This window comes from Chrysemys picta, chromosome 1 (genome assembly GCF_011386835.1).
Source record: "Chrysemys picta bellii isolate R12L10 chromosome 1, ASM1138683v2, whole genome shotgun sequence".
NCBI classification, from domain to species: domain Eukaryota; kingdom Metazoa; phylum Chordata; order Testudines; family Emydidae; genus Chrysemys; species Chrysemys picta.
The window spans coordinates 160,313,708-160,329,891 of NC_088791.1; the positions used below are offsets into that span (position 1 = coordinate 160,313,708).

At 40.3% G+C, this 16,184-nt stretch overlaps 1 protein-coding gene across 19 annotated transcripts in view; it reads left to right on the plus strand.

The window, feature by feature from the left end:
• ALCAM (activated leukocyte cell adhesion molecule) overlaps positions 1-16,184 on the plus strand; it is a 157,797-nt gene that overhangs the window by 113,244 nt on the left and 28,369 nt on the right. For all 19 annotated transcript variants that reach the window (XR_010594069.1, XR_010594071.1, XR_010594074.1 and 16 more), the window contains exons 2-6: positions 398-498; positions 3,472-3,691; positions 9,063-9,127; positions 9,597-9,684; positions 10,238-10,420. Coding sequence is in view for 16 of the 19 variants with exons in the window: in XM_005283582.5 (XP_005283639.1) it covers positions 398-498; positions 3,472-3,691; positions 9,063-9,127; positions 9,597-9,684; positions 10,238-10,420 (657 nt within the window). In the remaining 3 variants the exon portion in view is untranslated. The remainder of the gene's footprint in view (positions 1-397; positions 499-3,471; positions 3,692-9,062; positions 9,128-9,596; positions 9,685-10,237; positions 10,421-16,184) is intronic.

The following is a 16,184-nucleotide window of genomic DNA, read 5'->3' on the forward strand; positions in this document are numbered from 1 at the left end:
GCAACATATGCCCTGCAGACAGAACTGGCTGAGTTTTCAGATGGGAAAGATAAACATGTTTGTTCAGTTTTAAGGCAACAAGGCTTGATACAAGATAGCAGCCAGTGTCCATAGCCTTTTTTATATGGTCTTCTCCCTGAAAGGGTGAAGTTCTGTTCTCAGAATCCACATGGCTTCCATTAACTGCAGTAGGAAATCTGAGTGCATAAAGCCCATGAATAATTACCTAAACATATTTAACGTACTTAATCCTATTTTGTTAAAAACATTCACGGATGAATCCCTATGCTAGAAAATAACACAATACAGTAAGACACACTCTTTTAACCTTAAACCAAATAGTAACTAGCACCTTGGAATTCCAATAAAACACTTACCATTCCTTTCTCTCTCATAGGCCTTGGATTGTACACAGTAAATGCAGTATATGGAGATACCATTGTTATGCCTTGTTCTCAGGGAGTACCTAATGACCTGATGTTTGGAAAATGGAAATATGTGAGTATGGCTTACCTTGAACTTAATTATTGCTAGTATAAGTATATTTTTGTGAATAAAAGTGCAGATTCAAATGTACATAATTCCACTATTCTGCTATCAAGTACAGTTGGAGGTAGGTAGAATGTGTCTCAAATGTGCAAGAGAAATAATTATTAGAATTAGGGCATTCTGTCAAGCCACATTAAAAACATGCCCTGTTGCCTCACTCTTATTGCAAAAAAAGCCATCTTTGCACATTTGAATTTTCCTAAAGCAGGAAGTGTTTTATCCTCATGAAAAGGATCCCCAAGTTGGCAACTACTGCATGCTGTTCCATGCTTCGCTGTATTTTTGTATGCTGCAAAGGGCAAAGTGAGTCTTACTGGAGACCTGGGTTCTGTTTCCCTGTGCAGCTAATGGTGTGCAAAGAATGTGCCAGAAGCACAGTAGAAAAAAGCTAATGCTGCCTTGACTCACTCCATTGATTTGTATTGGAAACACCACAGAATACACAGTGAACTTCACTATTCTTAGTAAATGTCACTTCGTAGTTCGTCATATACCACTGTAAGCTTAAAAAAATAAACAGCACAAGCATACATAGCAGCATTGAAACCGTATGCAGTAATTAATTAATATGAATGGACAAACCAGTTATGATAAACATTATCCCCTTTCAGCTCTCTCTAACTGAAGTCAAAATTAACATTTTCCATATTTCTGAAGAGCCTATTTAAGCATCTCCCCTGATTATGATCTCCATTTCCAAAGCTGTCCTCTCACTTCCCAAAGCCAAAATGTTATCTGCATTGGCAGGTGTTTTGAGCAGTGGAGGTCTCATTTGTTAAGGGCTGACTTAGTTCCCAGATCTCTTGCTCTGGCAGAGAATTTCTATTCCAAGTTTTGCTTGCTCATTAATCTAATTCTCTCTTCTTTTGGTGGTGGCCAAATGGTCCATCTTTGTGCAACAAATCTGCCACTTTAAAATTTAAAAGGACTTGGAGTAAACTGCAGTATTGTGAAATTGCATCTTCTGGACAAGATGCCATCATTTCCATGAAGATAACAATTCTTGCAGGAAGAAGGGTGGAATCTCAAGGGCACCAGAATTTTCAAAGCCACCTCTGCATTTTGAGATGTAAATTGCAGAGTCCTGTGGAGCATGTTTGCTTAGAGGGGAGGGTTAAAATACTTAAAATAAGCCTACAAAAGATGGCCAGAATTTTGTTGAAAACTCCCTTCCTTCCTTCTTTCCGGGCTTTTTTCTAGAAAGGCAGTTGCTGCACTTGGTGAACTTGCAAAACTATTTTCGAGAGAGAGAAATCTGGCTCTCTTCCCCCAACACCCAACCCCATTGCACCAGGAATAGTTACTAATCAACAGTGGAGAAAAAATTTAGAAGTTGCTGATTGCTTTAGATCTGTCACACCTTTCCTAAACCACCACCACCAAGGTCCAGGGGTAGGTGACATATGTTGTGTATAATAATTTGTACAACTGTAACCAGCTAAGATTTTTAACATGCTAATTACTGCCAAAATATATTCCATGTAACCCCCTGCTCCCTGGCCTCCTAGCATGCCAATGATTTTGTTTGTTTTTCATCTTTTGTAAGACATTTTCCTTCCATTGGAAGGAAGAACACCCTTGTCAATTTCTGGGCATGTCATAGACTTCTTATTTTATAGACTGAGAGGAGATTTCAGTTTCTACTGTAATATTCTTGGGGTACCCCTTCCAGGTCCCTGGTATGGACTACAAAACACTCAGAGAAGAGTCTGTCTCCAGAGAATCTACCGGAGATTTTACTTTGACTTTGGTGCATGCTAGGGCAGAACATTTGTGATGTGTGAATATTCATGCATTGCTGACAGGAACAACAAAGTTCACAAGCACTGTGCTATCAATTCTTGGTGCTTTGATTTAAGGAGATCTCTGTTTCCTGGAACATCATAACATGAAGAATAGTCTTTTCCTTTGCTTTTATGTAAAGGAGGGGAGGGGAAAACAAATCTTGCAAAACACAGCCTGCAGTTCTGCCTCTTATGAATATTAACTTTCTCTATGGCAGCTCCATGTAAAGTTCTCCTTTGATATTTTCCATTTTTTTATAGTAACTGCATACTGATTAAAGTAAGGAGGATGTCTAGAAACTACTTTACAAGTTATCCTAAAACACATAAATAATCTTTTATCGTAGGGATATTCCCATGCTTAGAGACTTCTGGATGCTTTAACAAAAAGAAACTAAAAACTAATTTAGAATAAAATGGGCAATTTTGCCTGATTAAATCCCAGGTGGGGAACTATATTTGAACATCCCTGACAAACAATACAAAATACGTAAAAAATAATAGCCTAAAGAACAGGGCTTTGGAGCGGACCCCGGAGCTGGAGTACAGAGCTGAAGTATAGAGCAGCTCCGGAGCAGTGGAGCTGCAGGTTTTTGCCTGGAGCTGGAGCGGAGCCGGAGCACAGCTCCAAAGCCCTGCTAAAAAAAGCAACTGAAATCTTGAGTCTAACTTTGGATGCCTCTGATATTTTATATACCTTTGGTATGTGGAAATGCAGCTAATTCCACAGCCACCAGCCTTTGTCACTGAAAGCCCTTCCTCATTCCATTTCAGTATTGTATCATGGAATGGTAATCCATTCCAGTGCAACCAGTCTAACACCCAGTATGCTATGTAGCACAACAGACTGTCCTTCAAATGACAGATCTTATCTTTGTACTTCTATAGTATTGGATCAATTGATTGCACGGCAACTGGAGAATACCCCATCCTCTTCTCCCCGCCCCCCCAAAAATCAAAACAAAAATTCTAATCCTATGAATTATGTCTGTTGCCATCATTTTTAACTACATATTGGCTGAATAGCAGGCACCCATTGCAGATCTTGGAGCACTTCTAAATAAGTCTGTGTTTATGGAAAATGAAGCATTTATTTACTTATTTATTTAGATTATTTAATTTTATTTATTTATTTTAGGAAACGGCAAACAACTCTCCAGTATTTATTGCCTTCAGGTCAACAACAAAAAAACAAGTTCAATATGATGACATAGCCGAATACAAAGGCAGATTGAGCCTCTCAGAAAATTATACCCTATCCATCAAAAATGCAAGGATCAGTGATGAAAGAAGATTTGTATGTATGCTAGTAACTGAGGACAACGTGTATGAAGAGCCTACAGTAGTCAAGGTGTTCAGTAAGTAACAGCTAGCATAGCTACTAATATGGATCTCCAATTAGGGAATTGCTGTTAAAAGAAAAATGAAAGCAAAAAGAGTAAAAAAATATTAAGCAGAATCAAAGACTAACATTAGCAGTTTTCTGCAATAAAAAAGCATAAATCTGTCTGTAGCATTTGTGTAACAGGACTCTCTGTAGTCTTAGTCTGCCAGTTCTGAACAAGAGGAATTTCAGAGCTTGATAATGAATCAATTGTATGCATAGGCTACATCATTTTGCCCTTAAAATGAAAAATGTAAAAATAAGACTGATGGGAAAATTTTCACTTACTCTGTAAGTGAACTTTTCTGGGGTTGGGGGAAGTGTTAATTGATATGTTGGAAACATTTGATGGTAGTATGTGAGTTTAAAGAAATGTATTTAAATGTCCTCAAGAACCTGGCGCACGCAGATAATGAAACTTAAAATAAAGGCTTAAAAACAGGATACTAGCCAAAACTCATATTTTTCTCCCCTCTTGAAATGTCAGCAACAAAGGTGTATTAGCTTTATGACTTAAGGCTTGACACCATAAACCTTACTATTGAAAACATCTGTCTAAGATTTTCAAAAGTAACTAGTAATTCTGGGTTGCTAAATTTTTCAGAGTCCAGGATTTTCACAGACAAGTTGCTTGGTAATTTTTGAAATTCAGGCCCCTTTAGGATTCCTGACATAAAATGTAAAAATTGAGACAGCCAGCATGACTAATCACTACTGAAAATCTTGTCTGTAGCATTTCCTACTGTGAGTAGACTCTCAGAAAACAGTGGGTTTCTCCTCCATACCCAACCTTAAAATTTACTTTTGCTTCCTTGCCTTTGTGCACTCAAGATGCATGTTTAAATACAATTTACACAAAGTAACTCTGTTGTCAGGAAAAGTTGAAAAGTTAATAACAATATCAAAAAGATGACATTTTGGCTGAAAGAAAATACATAATTCACCAAATGTAATGATAATTTTATAACTCAAGCAGGAAGAAGGTGTGAGGAATTCTTCAATGTTGTTATCCTGGTATCTTAACACAATGTTGTCAGTGTCCCAATCAGTTTGAAGGGAGATTGGGAGTCAACAATAATTCACTTCCATTGTTTAACTTTGATGTTTGACTGCAAGAACAATTAAATTAAGGACAGCAGGGATAAGTGTGCAGGGTGCTTGAAATGAAGTGATAAAGAATTATCATGGTTATTTATCATGAAGTAAATATGTAGATGAGACTGTATTATAGAGTGGTTACAAAATGTTTGAATACCAAGTGGTTGAATTACTGTGTATAGTTCTATTTCTAAGGCGTACACAATGTTAGTTCAGCAATGTCGCACATCCTGTACCTTTTATGGCAGGGGTGGGCAAACTTTTTGGCCTGGGTGGGGACATTGTATGCAGGGCTGGGGCAGGGGGTTGGGGTGTGGGAGGGAGTGCGGTATGCAGGGGGTTGGGGTGCAAGGGGGGTGTTGGGTGTGGCAGGGGTTGAGGTGCAGGACGGGTTTGGGGTGCGGGCTCCGGCCCGGCGCTGCTTACCTCGAGCAGCTCTGGGCTGCCTGCCCTGGCCCCACGCCATTCCTGGAAGTGGCCAGCATGTCCAGCAGTGGCTCCTGGGAGTGGGACAGGTGGCTCTGCTGCACACTGCCCTCACCTGCGGGTACCACCCCCGCAGCTCCCATTGGCTGGGAATGTGGAACTGTGGCCAATGGGAGCTGCGGGGGCGGTGCCTGCAGGTGAGGGCAGTGTGCGGAGCCCTCTGCACTCCCTCTCCCTACCCTCCCAGGGGTCCCAGGGACATGGTGCCAGCCACTTCCAGGAGCAGCATGGGGCCAGGGAGCCTGCCTTAGCCCTGCTGCACCATGGGGCTGGCAATCCCGTGGGCCAGATCGAAAGCCCTGAGGGGCCAGATTCAGCCCATGGGCTGTACTTTGCCTTCCCCTGTTTTATGGCATTCATTAATTAAGCTACCTTTAGGAAGGAAAACAAGAATAGAAAATGCTGAATGTGTAATGTGGCTGAGTTAACATTACCAGTAAAACCTTTACTTCAGAATTTTCTGATTTTTTTTTTGAGTGACCTTTACAATTTTAAAGTTCTGTTAACACATTTTAGCATTTAATTTCCCTGGTTGGTTTATATTAAAGAAAAATTAAGATTTGTTGGCAAGTTGCATAGGTTCAGCCAGTAAAGCTTCTAAATTCTTCGAATAGCTGAACGAATCCCCAGTAACCAACATTCTTGGTTATCTGAAATTCAGATCTGTCCCTTGAGGTTTGACTGAAGCTGAGTTTCCCTGGAGCTTGTTACATCCTTAGTTCTGAGTTAATCAGCTGGTACAGCTAACGAGGTGTATTGGCTTATTGCACAGATAACACCTGCTAATAGCCCTCATTGGATTGCTCAAGTAACAACCTCTGCCAGCTTTCCTGGTGGATCTTTCCAGCATCTTCATCTGGATGTAGACAGCCAAAATTTCCAAAGCATACTGGCTCCATGTACATTAGCTCCTATCTCTTTGCACAGCTATTTGGACTCTACAGCTTGCAAGCCGAGTTAATGTGCTTACAGAGCTGTAAAGGTGCTATTCTAAGCCCCTGCAGCCAGAGATAAGCAGTTTGCTGAAGTTACAAGCCCCACCAACCTATGCTCTGATACTATTAAACTCTTGAGCTTAAAATTTCCTTCTTCTTCAGCAGATGATCTTCTAAATGTCTGGCACCCAATAAGTGTAGGCACAGTAAATTAATCTGCTTGCACAAGTGCAAGCCTGTTGCTATTCCTCCTCATCTGCAGCAGCCTGTCTGCACTCAGTGCTTAATTTGCAATGAGAGAGGTGCTAGGGCTCAAGCAATTTTTTTACTTAACTGATGTGTCAGGCCTAGAGGTGCCGTGGCTATGAACTGCCAACCCTAGGGGTGCCGGGACTCAGCCCCAGCACAAATTAAACACTGTCTACACTGCAGTTAGACATCGGCAACTGGTCTGTGCCAGCAGACTCAGACTGCGAGGCTGTTGAATTGCAGTGTAGAGGTTCCCGCTCAGGCTGCAGCCCGAGTTCTGGGACCCTCCCACCTCACAAAACACTAGATCCCAGGCTCCAGCCCAAGCCTGGACATCTGCCCTGCAATTAAACAGCCCTTTAGTCTGAGTCCAAGTCAGCTGGCATGGGTCAGCTGCGGGTTTTGAGCTGTGGTATAGATGTACCCTGAGTGGGCAGGAAGAGCTCTAAGCAGCTCTTCTGTGCCTTCTCCACTTCATCTACACAGCAGTATCCCTTTTGCTGCCTCCCACCTCCTCACATGTGGGTGGACAGAGCACTCGCTCTGGCTCGCTGCTACCATTCCAGGTAGTGAATAATTTGTTGCTGTGAATCATAGAATATCAGGGTTGGAAGGGACCTCAGGAGGTCATCTAGTCCAATCCCCTGCTCAAAGCAGGACCAATCCCCAGACAGATTTTTGCCCCAGATCCTTAAATGGCCCCCTCAAGGATTGAACTCTCCACCCTGGGTTTAGCAGGCCAATCCTCAAACCCCCAGGTAACCCCAAAGGGAGCAGGATAGATGGTTCGTTCTCTTACTGAACTCAGAGAGGGGAGAGCTCAACAGAGTAGGTAGCCCTCTTTAAAGAACAACCAAGTGCAGTCACGGGGGGACATAGAAAGAAAGGAAAAATGAAAAGACACAACAAACTTCAAATTTGTTCAGTTTATCGGATGGCTGGCAAAATGATCTAAAAACAGCCATTTTTGTTTAGGGACCTGTCTGCGTGGGATGAGGGCAGTTTAGGAGACCAGGTGATGAGCATGAAAACCTATTGTCCCTGCAAGTGTGTTTAGAAAATGGGTTAATCTGTTTGTTTTAAAACAACACATAAACAGTGTTTACACTTCTAAAATACGGTCTGTTCTGTTTTTCTGCTTGAGAACAACATGAGGCTTTTTGAGCCCAGGGTTTTTTGTGCATGGCTTTGGTATTTTATTTGCCACAGGCAAGTTGTTTGAGAATTCCAAATAAATAGTTTACTTTATTGCTTTTGGGTTTTTTCTTTTTGATTGTCTGTTTGGACAAATCTTCTAAAATGCAGGAAATTGTATCTCAATATATGAAGAAAGAGACTTAGAATGGAAACTTGTGCAAACATAGCTACTGCTGTAGTAGGCATGACAAGTGTGACTACATAAATTAATAAACTTTTTATTCTGTTTTTTCTTTATTTTATATTTTTAAATGGTGTGAAGAGAACTTGGAACAGGATAGCAGGGTACTTGGTAACTTTCCAGATTACTAGCATTGTTTGATAGATTTGATTTGAAAAAGCTTCTGTAAACTGAAATGTGAAAACTTGGAGATAGTTTCTGTTTGTGTATGTGTATATAAATGCCTGCTTATTTAGAAGCACAGCTGGAGTGCAAAGACTTTTTTTGACTGTAAATATACAGACTTTGTTTCCTTCAAATTTATAGAAAAACAGTCTCTTGGAGATAAAAATTTGCATTCCATGCTTTTGGCCAGAATGAATTTTAACATACAAGTTATATAGTCTCTAGAAAATAGCGTTTTATAATGGAAACGCTGACGGAGCCTTAACTCTAACAGGGAAGGGTGCAGCTACTGTAAATAGGATGATGTATATTGCTACTGAATAGAAAGTTTGCTTTTTAAAGAGATGCAGTCGACTCAAAATCTAGTCCGTTTTGAAAAATAAATTAAAGTAATTTCAGGGTACTACAGTTGCTTCTGTTATACTAATCCCAGGTGTTACTTAAGTATAACAGTAGTATGGGGGAAAATGAGAAGTGGGATTAAGTTGAGTTTCTCCATTTGAAATATTAAAGCTAAACTAATATCTGTGTTAAAACTTCTTTTGTGACACTATATTTTATATACCACTGTTTCCTTCTTCTGGAAATGTATCATGTTCATCAGTAGGCTCTCTCTTAATCTAGGTTGTAGCATCCCTGGCCAAAATATACCGTGCCAATATGTGTAGCTTAAGTTTACACTACTTTTTTGTTATTATTTAAAAATTACATATATATAAAGTGAATCCAGTATCATGATTCTCTCTCCTGTTAAATCTCGTGAGATTTTCTCCCTCCCCCCCCCCCCCAAGTCCATTTGCCAATATTTAGGTAGGAGCAATTTTTTTTTAACAGCCAAGGAAGATGTAAACCCCCAAAAGACAAGGTTTCAAATGAAAAGCATGATGACTCTGCAGCTCACTAAATAGTTCTAATGTAGTTGCTGAACCCAGGTTGCTGAATGTTCTGTCTTTGTTGTTGGAGAACATTAGTCCTTTATACAACAAACTGAAATCCCTGCTCTCCTTTCTCTTACACATATTTTTTGTTTATAGAACAACCATCTCAACCAGAAATTATACATCCAGCAAACTTCCTAGAAACGGAAAAGCTTAAAATGGTAAGAGCATTTTTCTTAATTTAAACTCATGTCCCTGGAAGTGAGCTTGGAGCTGTGCCATCAGCAAGATGGAATATTTTGTGTGTGTTTTCTGAGCTAGCAGTAGTGGGATATGGGGAGGTTGCTCAGGACCCAGTCTGAGATTATAGAACTTCTGAAACCATCTCTTAGACAACCAGTTTTCAGCTGAATCAGGAATAAGAGCAACATGCTAGAATGTTACAACTAGTCCTCCCCATATCCAGAAGAATGAGTCAAGCTCTAATTCGGCCCCCTACCCCCAAGAACTATCCAGGCATCATTTGTCATTTATCCTTTAAAAAAAATCAAAACGTTTTGGATTGTTTGTCCTTTCCTGAGACGTTAACTAATCACAACACCAAGAGTAACCACGTAAGCATAAATGAAGGAGTAATTCTATCAAAATGTCAGAGGACAAAATGTTTGATAATTCTTATGTGTTCTGCAGCTCGGGGAATGTATTGCAAGAGAGAGTTATCCAGATGGCAACATTACATGGTACAAAAATGGAAATATTTTGCAGCCCGTTGAAGGAGGTATGTTTCAGTAATGAACAATGAACTTGATCCTAGAACAACCTGCACATGTCAGTAACTTTACTCATATGAGTAATCCTATTTAAATTAATAGGGTTATTCCATGACTAAAGCTATGCACATGGGGGAAGGTTTGCAGGATTGAGGCATAAAATTGTGGGTTTTAATATTGTATTATTGCCAAAAAGTTAAATGTATCTTTCTGAGTTAAGGATTTTTTTAAAGTAATTAGAAAATTAATTAGAAAGTGCTTGGTTTTTTGGTTTTTTTTTTTTTTTTTTTTCTTTTAGTACTTACAGGATTTTAGGACAGCATTACTTGACCAGGAATCGTTGTTGGGGTGTTTTTTTCTTTGTGGGCCAAAGTGTCAGGACGGGCAGGTGCAGTCTGTTGCAGTGAATTTTGTTTGTTGTATTGCTTGCTTTAAAATTCATGTCTTGTGCTTGGATGCTGAGCAATAGGTGCATAAAAATCATAATATACAAAATAAGAAAAAATCCAAAATTAGGTTGTATATACTAAGAATGATACTGAAACAATGCCGTCTTTTCAGTTGTTGTCATGACCTTACAAAAGGTTGTGAACCCATCAACTGGACTCTTCACCACAACATCTTCTCTCCAGTACATGCCGACAAAGAAAGATGCAAATGCACAGTTTGCCTGTAAAGTGACATATTATGGACCATCTGGACAGGAAGAAATATCATCTGAACCAGTGGTCTTTGATGTTCAGTGTAAGTTGTTAAAAACTGGGTCACAGAACTATGTTCATAAATATGATCTTTCTGGGGGAGGGGGGGAATCAGTCTCTTTCAGCAAAATTGCAGGGTCACAGACTTTCTTTGATAGCAAAACCCTTTACTAAAACTGTGAGGTAAATCAGAAGAATGATGCTCTTTTTGATAATAGGATTAATACTTTTTCAAAGTTGATCTGCAGTGAAAAGATTTAAGTCAAGCATTTACCATATCCATTTCAGGATTATGAGAGTCATTAGATTTCTGAATATTAAGATTACTATTTCAGGAGGAAAAGTGTAGCAGCTAACAGAATCTTATGATGAAATGGGAATTTCAAGTCCTCATAACAAACTATTACTAAATAAGCTGAATTGGAAGTTTTTGTAGTAGTTGACTAGAGTTCAAAAATATTGTGAGAGAATTAGATTGGCTTCTCATCTCTCTCTGCCCAGTGAAATATGCAGTAAATATGAATTAGCACATCAAGATTGGTATACTAAGGTACCCAAATGTTTAGAGTACTTCTTGAGCACAAAAAGTCATGTATCTAAACAAACAGTGCAAGTTATCCCTCTGCTTAAAATGTCAATACAACAGTGCCCATGTAGTTTAATGCTGAATTGAGTTTTACACTTCAAATGCATTTTTATTGCTTTTTTTATAAAGGAGAAGTTATGTAGCTAATAATATCCAACTCAAAGTACAAAATTTACTTGCATCTTACAGTACAATATAACCCTTATTAAGCAAAGAAAGCAGGCAATAGACCAGTGAGGAAGATGGTAGCAACTGTACAGCGCATGGCAGGCCATGTCAAGGAATTGAGGAGAGAAGCTTCTGAATGAGCATAAAAGGTACCAGGTCTTAGTAGAGAATTGAGGAGAAAAGAACATTGAAGAAAATATACAGACAGAACTGTCTTTTCTTGTATACCTTAAGTGAAAGCTCAAATCCTAAATAAAACTCTTCTGGTTTGGGAATGCTAATTCTGTCCAGACATCTGTCTGTTTTATGTGGCATCAACTACATAAGTTTATGCGAAGTAGTGCACTTGTATTATTTTCATGAGTTACAAAGACTGCCGCTGAGAGAAAGTGATCACTGAAACCAGTAAAAAAAAATACAAAAAAAAATTTTACTAGAATTCTCCAGGTGCCGTATAATTTAGTATATTGATGCTGTTTGCTGCTAATACAAAAAAAACCTTACATTTTCCTTCAAATCCATCTTGTGAAGATGTTACAACAAAGAAAAGACAAAATGCAAAACAGATTAAATTCAGTTGCTTGGCCTACAACAAATAAGGATTCCCATTTCAGACTGGGTAAGCTGGCATTTCTGGAACATATTAAGATAGTTCTAAATTTTCAAAATATACATAGCAACTTAAAACTCTGTACCAACTTTATGGCCCAAAAATTCAAGTTGCTAAAAGCTCTTAATGTTGCTGAAGCTCAGCATCTCCCAGGATCAAATTATTGTCCATGCCCTGAGAGCCCAGTCCTGGCCACAAGACCTTCCACCGTGTGAAACCCAGAGCAGCAGCAATGCACACCTGCTCTCTGCAGTCATAAGAACAGCCATACTGGATCAGACAAATGGTCCATCTAGCCCAGTATCCTGTCTTCCAATGGTGATCAATGCCAGATGCTTCAGAGGGAATGAACAGAACAGGCAATTATTGAGTGATCCATCCCCTGTCATCCACTCCCAGCTTCTGGCAACCAGAGGCCTAGGGACACACAGAGCATGGTGTTGCATCTCTGCCCATCCTGGCTAATAGCCATTGATGGACCTACTCTCCATGAACTTATCTTGTTCTTTTTTGAATCCTGTTATAGTCTTGGCCTTCACAACATCCCCTGGAAAAGAATTCCACAGGTTGACTGTGCGTTGTGTGAAGTACTTCCTTGCTGCCCATTAATTTCATTGGGTGACCCCTAGTTCTTGTGTTAGGAGGAGGAGTATTCCTTATTCACTTTCTCCACACCAGTCAAGATTGTATAGGTCTCCATCATATCGCCTCTTAGTTGTCTCTTTTTTAAGCTGAAAAGTCCCAGTCCTATTAATCTCTCCTCATATGGAAGCTGTTCCATACCCCTAATAATTTTTGTTGCCCCTTTCTGTACCGTTTCCAATTCCAATATATCTTTCTTGAGATGGGGTGACCAGATTTGCATGCAGTATTCAAGATGTGGGCATACCATGGATTTATATAGAGGCATTATGATATTTTCTGTCTTATTATCTATCCCTTCCCTAAATGATTCCTAACGTTCTGTTAGCAAAGGGACAGAGACATTGTCAGGGACAATGATCCATTATCCAGAGAAGAGGAAAGCCCCAGACTGAGGTGACCATCTATGGCTTTCTTGGCTGCCTAGCTTCTATTCCCTTCTGGGGCAAAGTCTGTGGAGAGATTTAGAATGGGGACTCAATTCTTGTCTTCCATTCATGATGCATCAATGCATTTTAATGGAGTTATTCTTGATTCTCACCTGAGTAAGAGATTCAGACCTCTGTTCCACTGACTGACTCTTCCAAAGCAGCCAGGGAAAATGACAAGGAAGAAGGCCATAGGGAATATCAGCCATTACTCTTAGAAGTCATTAAGAGATCCCATGTCTACAAGCACCCACTCCATACCTACACCTCTACCTCGATATAACGCTGTCTTCGGGAGCCAAAAAATCTTACCACGTTATAGGTGAAACCACGTTATATCGAACTTGCTTTGATCCACCAGAGTGCGCAGCCCCGCCTCCCCGGAGCACTGCTTTACCGCATTATATCTGAAGTCATGTTATATCGGGTCGCGTTATATCGGGGTAGAGGTGTATCAAATTGAGTTTGCTTTAATTTTTGGTCTCTAAAGAGCAGGCACCTAATCTCATTCTCTCTCGCCCCATTCTCCTACAAGACATGGGAATTGTTGCACAGGCTCACTGGAGGATCCAGGATACAGTGAGGTCTGCTTAAAAGGAAGTCTGGCAGTGAGCTAATTTGCATGAATCTCCTGTCTTCTCAAATTGCTCCATAGCTACTGCCCGTTAAGCAGTTATGCTGTCCCCATTGCCGTGACCACTTATAGACCTCAGGCTAGCCTACTCACTGTGAATCTGGTTTGCACAGACCTCTTGAATTTATGTACCCCAGACTATTGCAATCATGGCCCAATGTGAAGAAAAGAGTGCTGTTCCCAACGGCAACATCATCTGCACTGAAGAATTCACGGGTACTCTACACTGAAGATTAAAAGAGCGTGGCTAGCAAGCATATTCTATCCTGTTCTGTCAGCAGACAATTTAATTAAGATAACTTCTTTGTGCACCCATCTCTAGCTTCCTCTAGAGACATTTAGTATCGCTGCACTGCTAATTAATTAACAATGGGAATTGGGCATATCCTTGATTAGTGAAGAGGAGTACATGGCATGAAGCTCCCTCAGCCACAGAATGAAGCATTACTAGTTTCCTTCTGAAAATACCTTTAGTCATTTAACATAACTTCAGTCCCTTGTTCTTTTCAAATGCATCTCTAAACTGAGATCCTTATAATCTCATTTGAATAGGTGTCCAGAATTGCTTTGAACAGATTTCTCCACTGCTGTTAGGTGAAGTTGTTGTTGAGATACAAGTGTTTTTTTTTTTAAATGTGTCAGTAATCTTAATTAGTTTCTATTTTCTTTAGCTGAATTTAGTACAGGTTAAAAAAAAGACAAATTACAGCTCCAAGAAATGGAAATCTATTTATTTACCTAGTCATTTGCATTCAGATGCATCACCAAGCTCTATCATTCCTTAAATTTCTAAAAGACAACTAATCAGAAAATAACACAATACCAGCTGTTCAGTTTAAAGTCAGTGATGAATTCCACTCCCACAGCTGCAGGGTCCTCCTGAATAGTCAGCCAGTCGTTTTTTAACTGTACCCTGTTTATTTGGGGATAAAGCTTGACTGCTCTGTCCTTCCAACAACACATGGAGAAGACGTGCAAAAATCCACTCCTCTGCAGGCTTATCATTGGCCGCTAGTGCTGTAGCCTGCTGGATATCTACCAGTGCCCTAATTATTGCACCTGCTACATACCATGCAGCAATATGGGGTTCTAGTAGTCACTGCAGCAAGTTGGACTCAGTGATCTACTCTTTTCTTGATATCAACACTGGTGCAGCCTGGACAACTCGAGGCTCCAACTTTCTGGTCCTGGCTGGCCTTGCTCCCCCAGCAATGAGTCATGAAGGCAGGGTTATGCAGCCAGCCACTAGGACAGCTTATTTCACAATTTCATCTCAAAGCTGCACCAAGAATGCTGGCTGAAGTCAAGACGCCCCTTTTCCGAAGTAGTTGAGGGCCTCAGACAGTACATCAGAAATTACATTTCTAAGGAATCAGGGCAGTAGGCAGTGTGGGACTATATTTTGGATTTCTTGGCAGATAGACAACTCAGATCTGTGTCAACTGATTTCTTTAGAGGAGCTCTTGCATACCCTTCAGAACAACTAGATGAAGTGAAAGATTCTTCTTTGTTACAACAGGATATGTTGTGATCATGGGCGGTTTAACTTATATCTTTACTGTTGGGGCTTCTTGATCTCGCCATGCCACCTCTGTAGACCTCAAGAACAAACAGCATACCATCTGGCTATGGACTCCCCTCTTTACCATCTTGATGGGGGATGGATATGCTCAACATTTCCACATGATGCCGTGATAGAGTGGTTACCTTATGTACCTGACATCATCTGATTCATTGTTCATGCTGCCAGAAGAAGAATCCCACTCCCAACTCAACTCCATAACAAAAATACACACAATTTTGTCAAAAAACCCACCACCCACAAAAACTCTTTCATTAAAATGAGATCCAAAATCTTTCAAAGCTCTGACCATATGGATAAGTTTTATGCAGAGCTCTGAAGTTCTTTACATTCAGTGTCTGGTGCGCTGCTGCTGTAGGGAGCAAGTTCCAGAAAACTATAGGAAGAGCAACTTAAATGAACTCCTGCAACAGAACAGCGGTAGAGATGTGCTAGCTCAGATGACTAAGTAGTTTAGGGCTTCATAGACATTGACTTGAACTCAGAAGTGGAGAGTCACAGAAAAGACTCACCAGTTGGACGTACAAACTTTCCTACACTGCCTCACCAGCATACATCAGATTTGTTATGGAAGAACTGTATCTCTAGGTTTGAAAGGGTGGTTCAGACTCCACGTCTGTTCACTCGTTGGCCTGTTCTAATGCTACCAAGAGAGTGTCACGGTCGGGGCGGGGGTGGTTTTGTGATAGAATTATCAGGATAGGTTACTGAATGGCCGTGTGAAGTGTTTGGCTATCAATATCCATTTCCAAACATTGCACCTGCATTTTGCAGGGTCAATGAGTGTTACTTGCACAAGGTAAGGAGGACAGGGAGAAGGGGATCCTGACCTAGTCAGAGGGATAATGTGTGGCCAGCAAGTTAGGGCCAACGATTCATAATTTAGAAGGAACCATAGGTGATCATCTAATCCATTGGTTCTCAATCTGCGGCCTGCTTGTGGCCCAATCATCACACAGCTGTGGCCCATGTTACATCCTCAGGGCCATATAGGTAACACATATATTGTATGGATGAAGCCCAGACAATACCAAGAGAGCTGCATATGCGGCCCACAATGGTGAATAGATTGAGAACCGCTAATCTAGTCTGACCTCCTATATAACATAGGAATTCCCTGAATTAATTCCTATTTGAACTAAAGCATACCTTGTGTA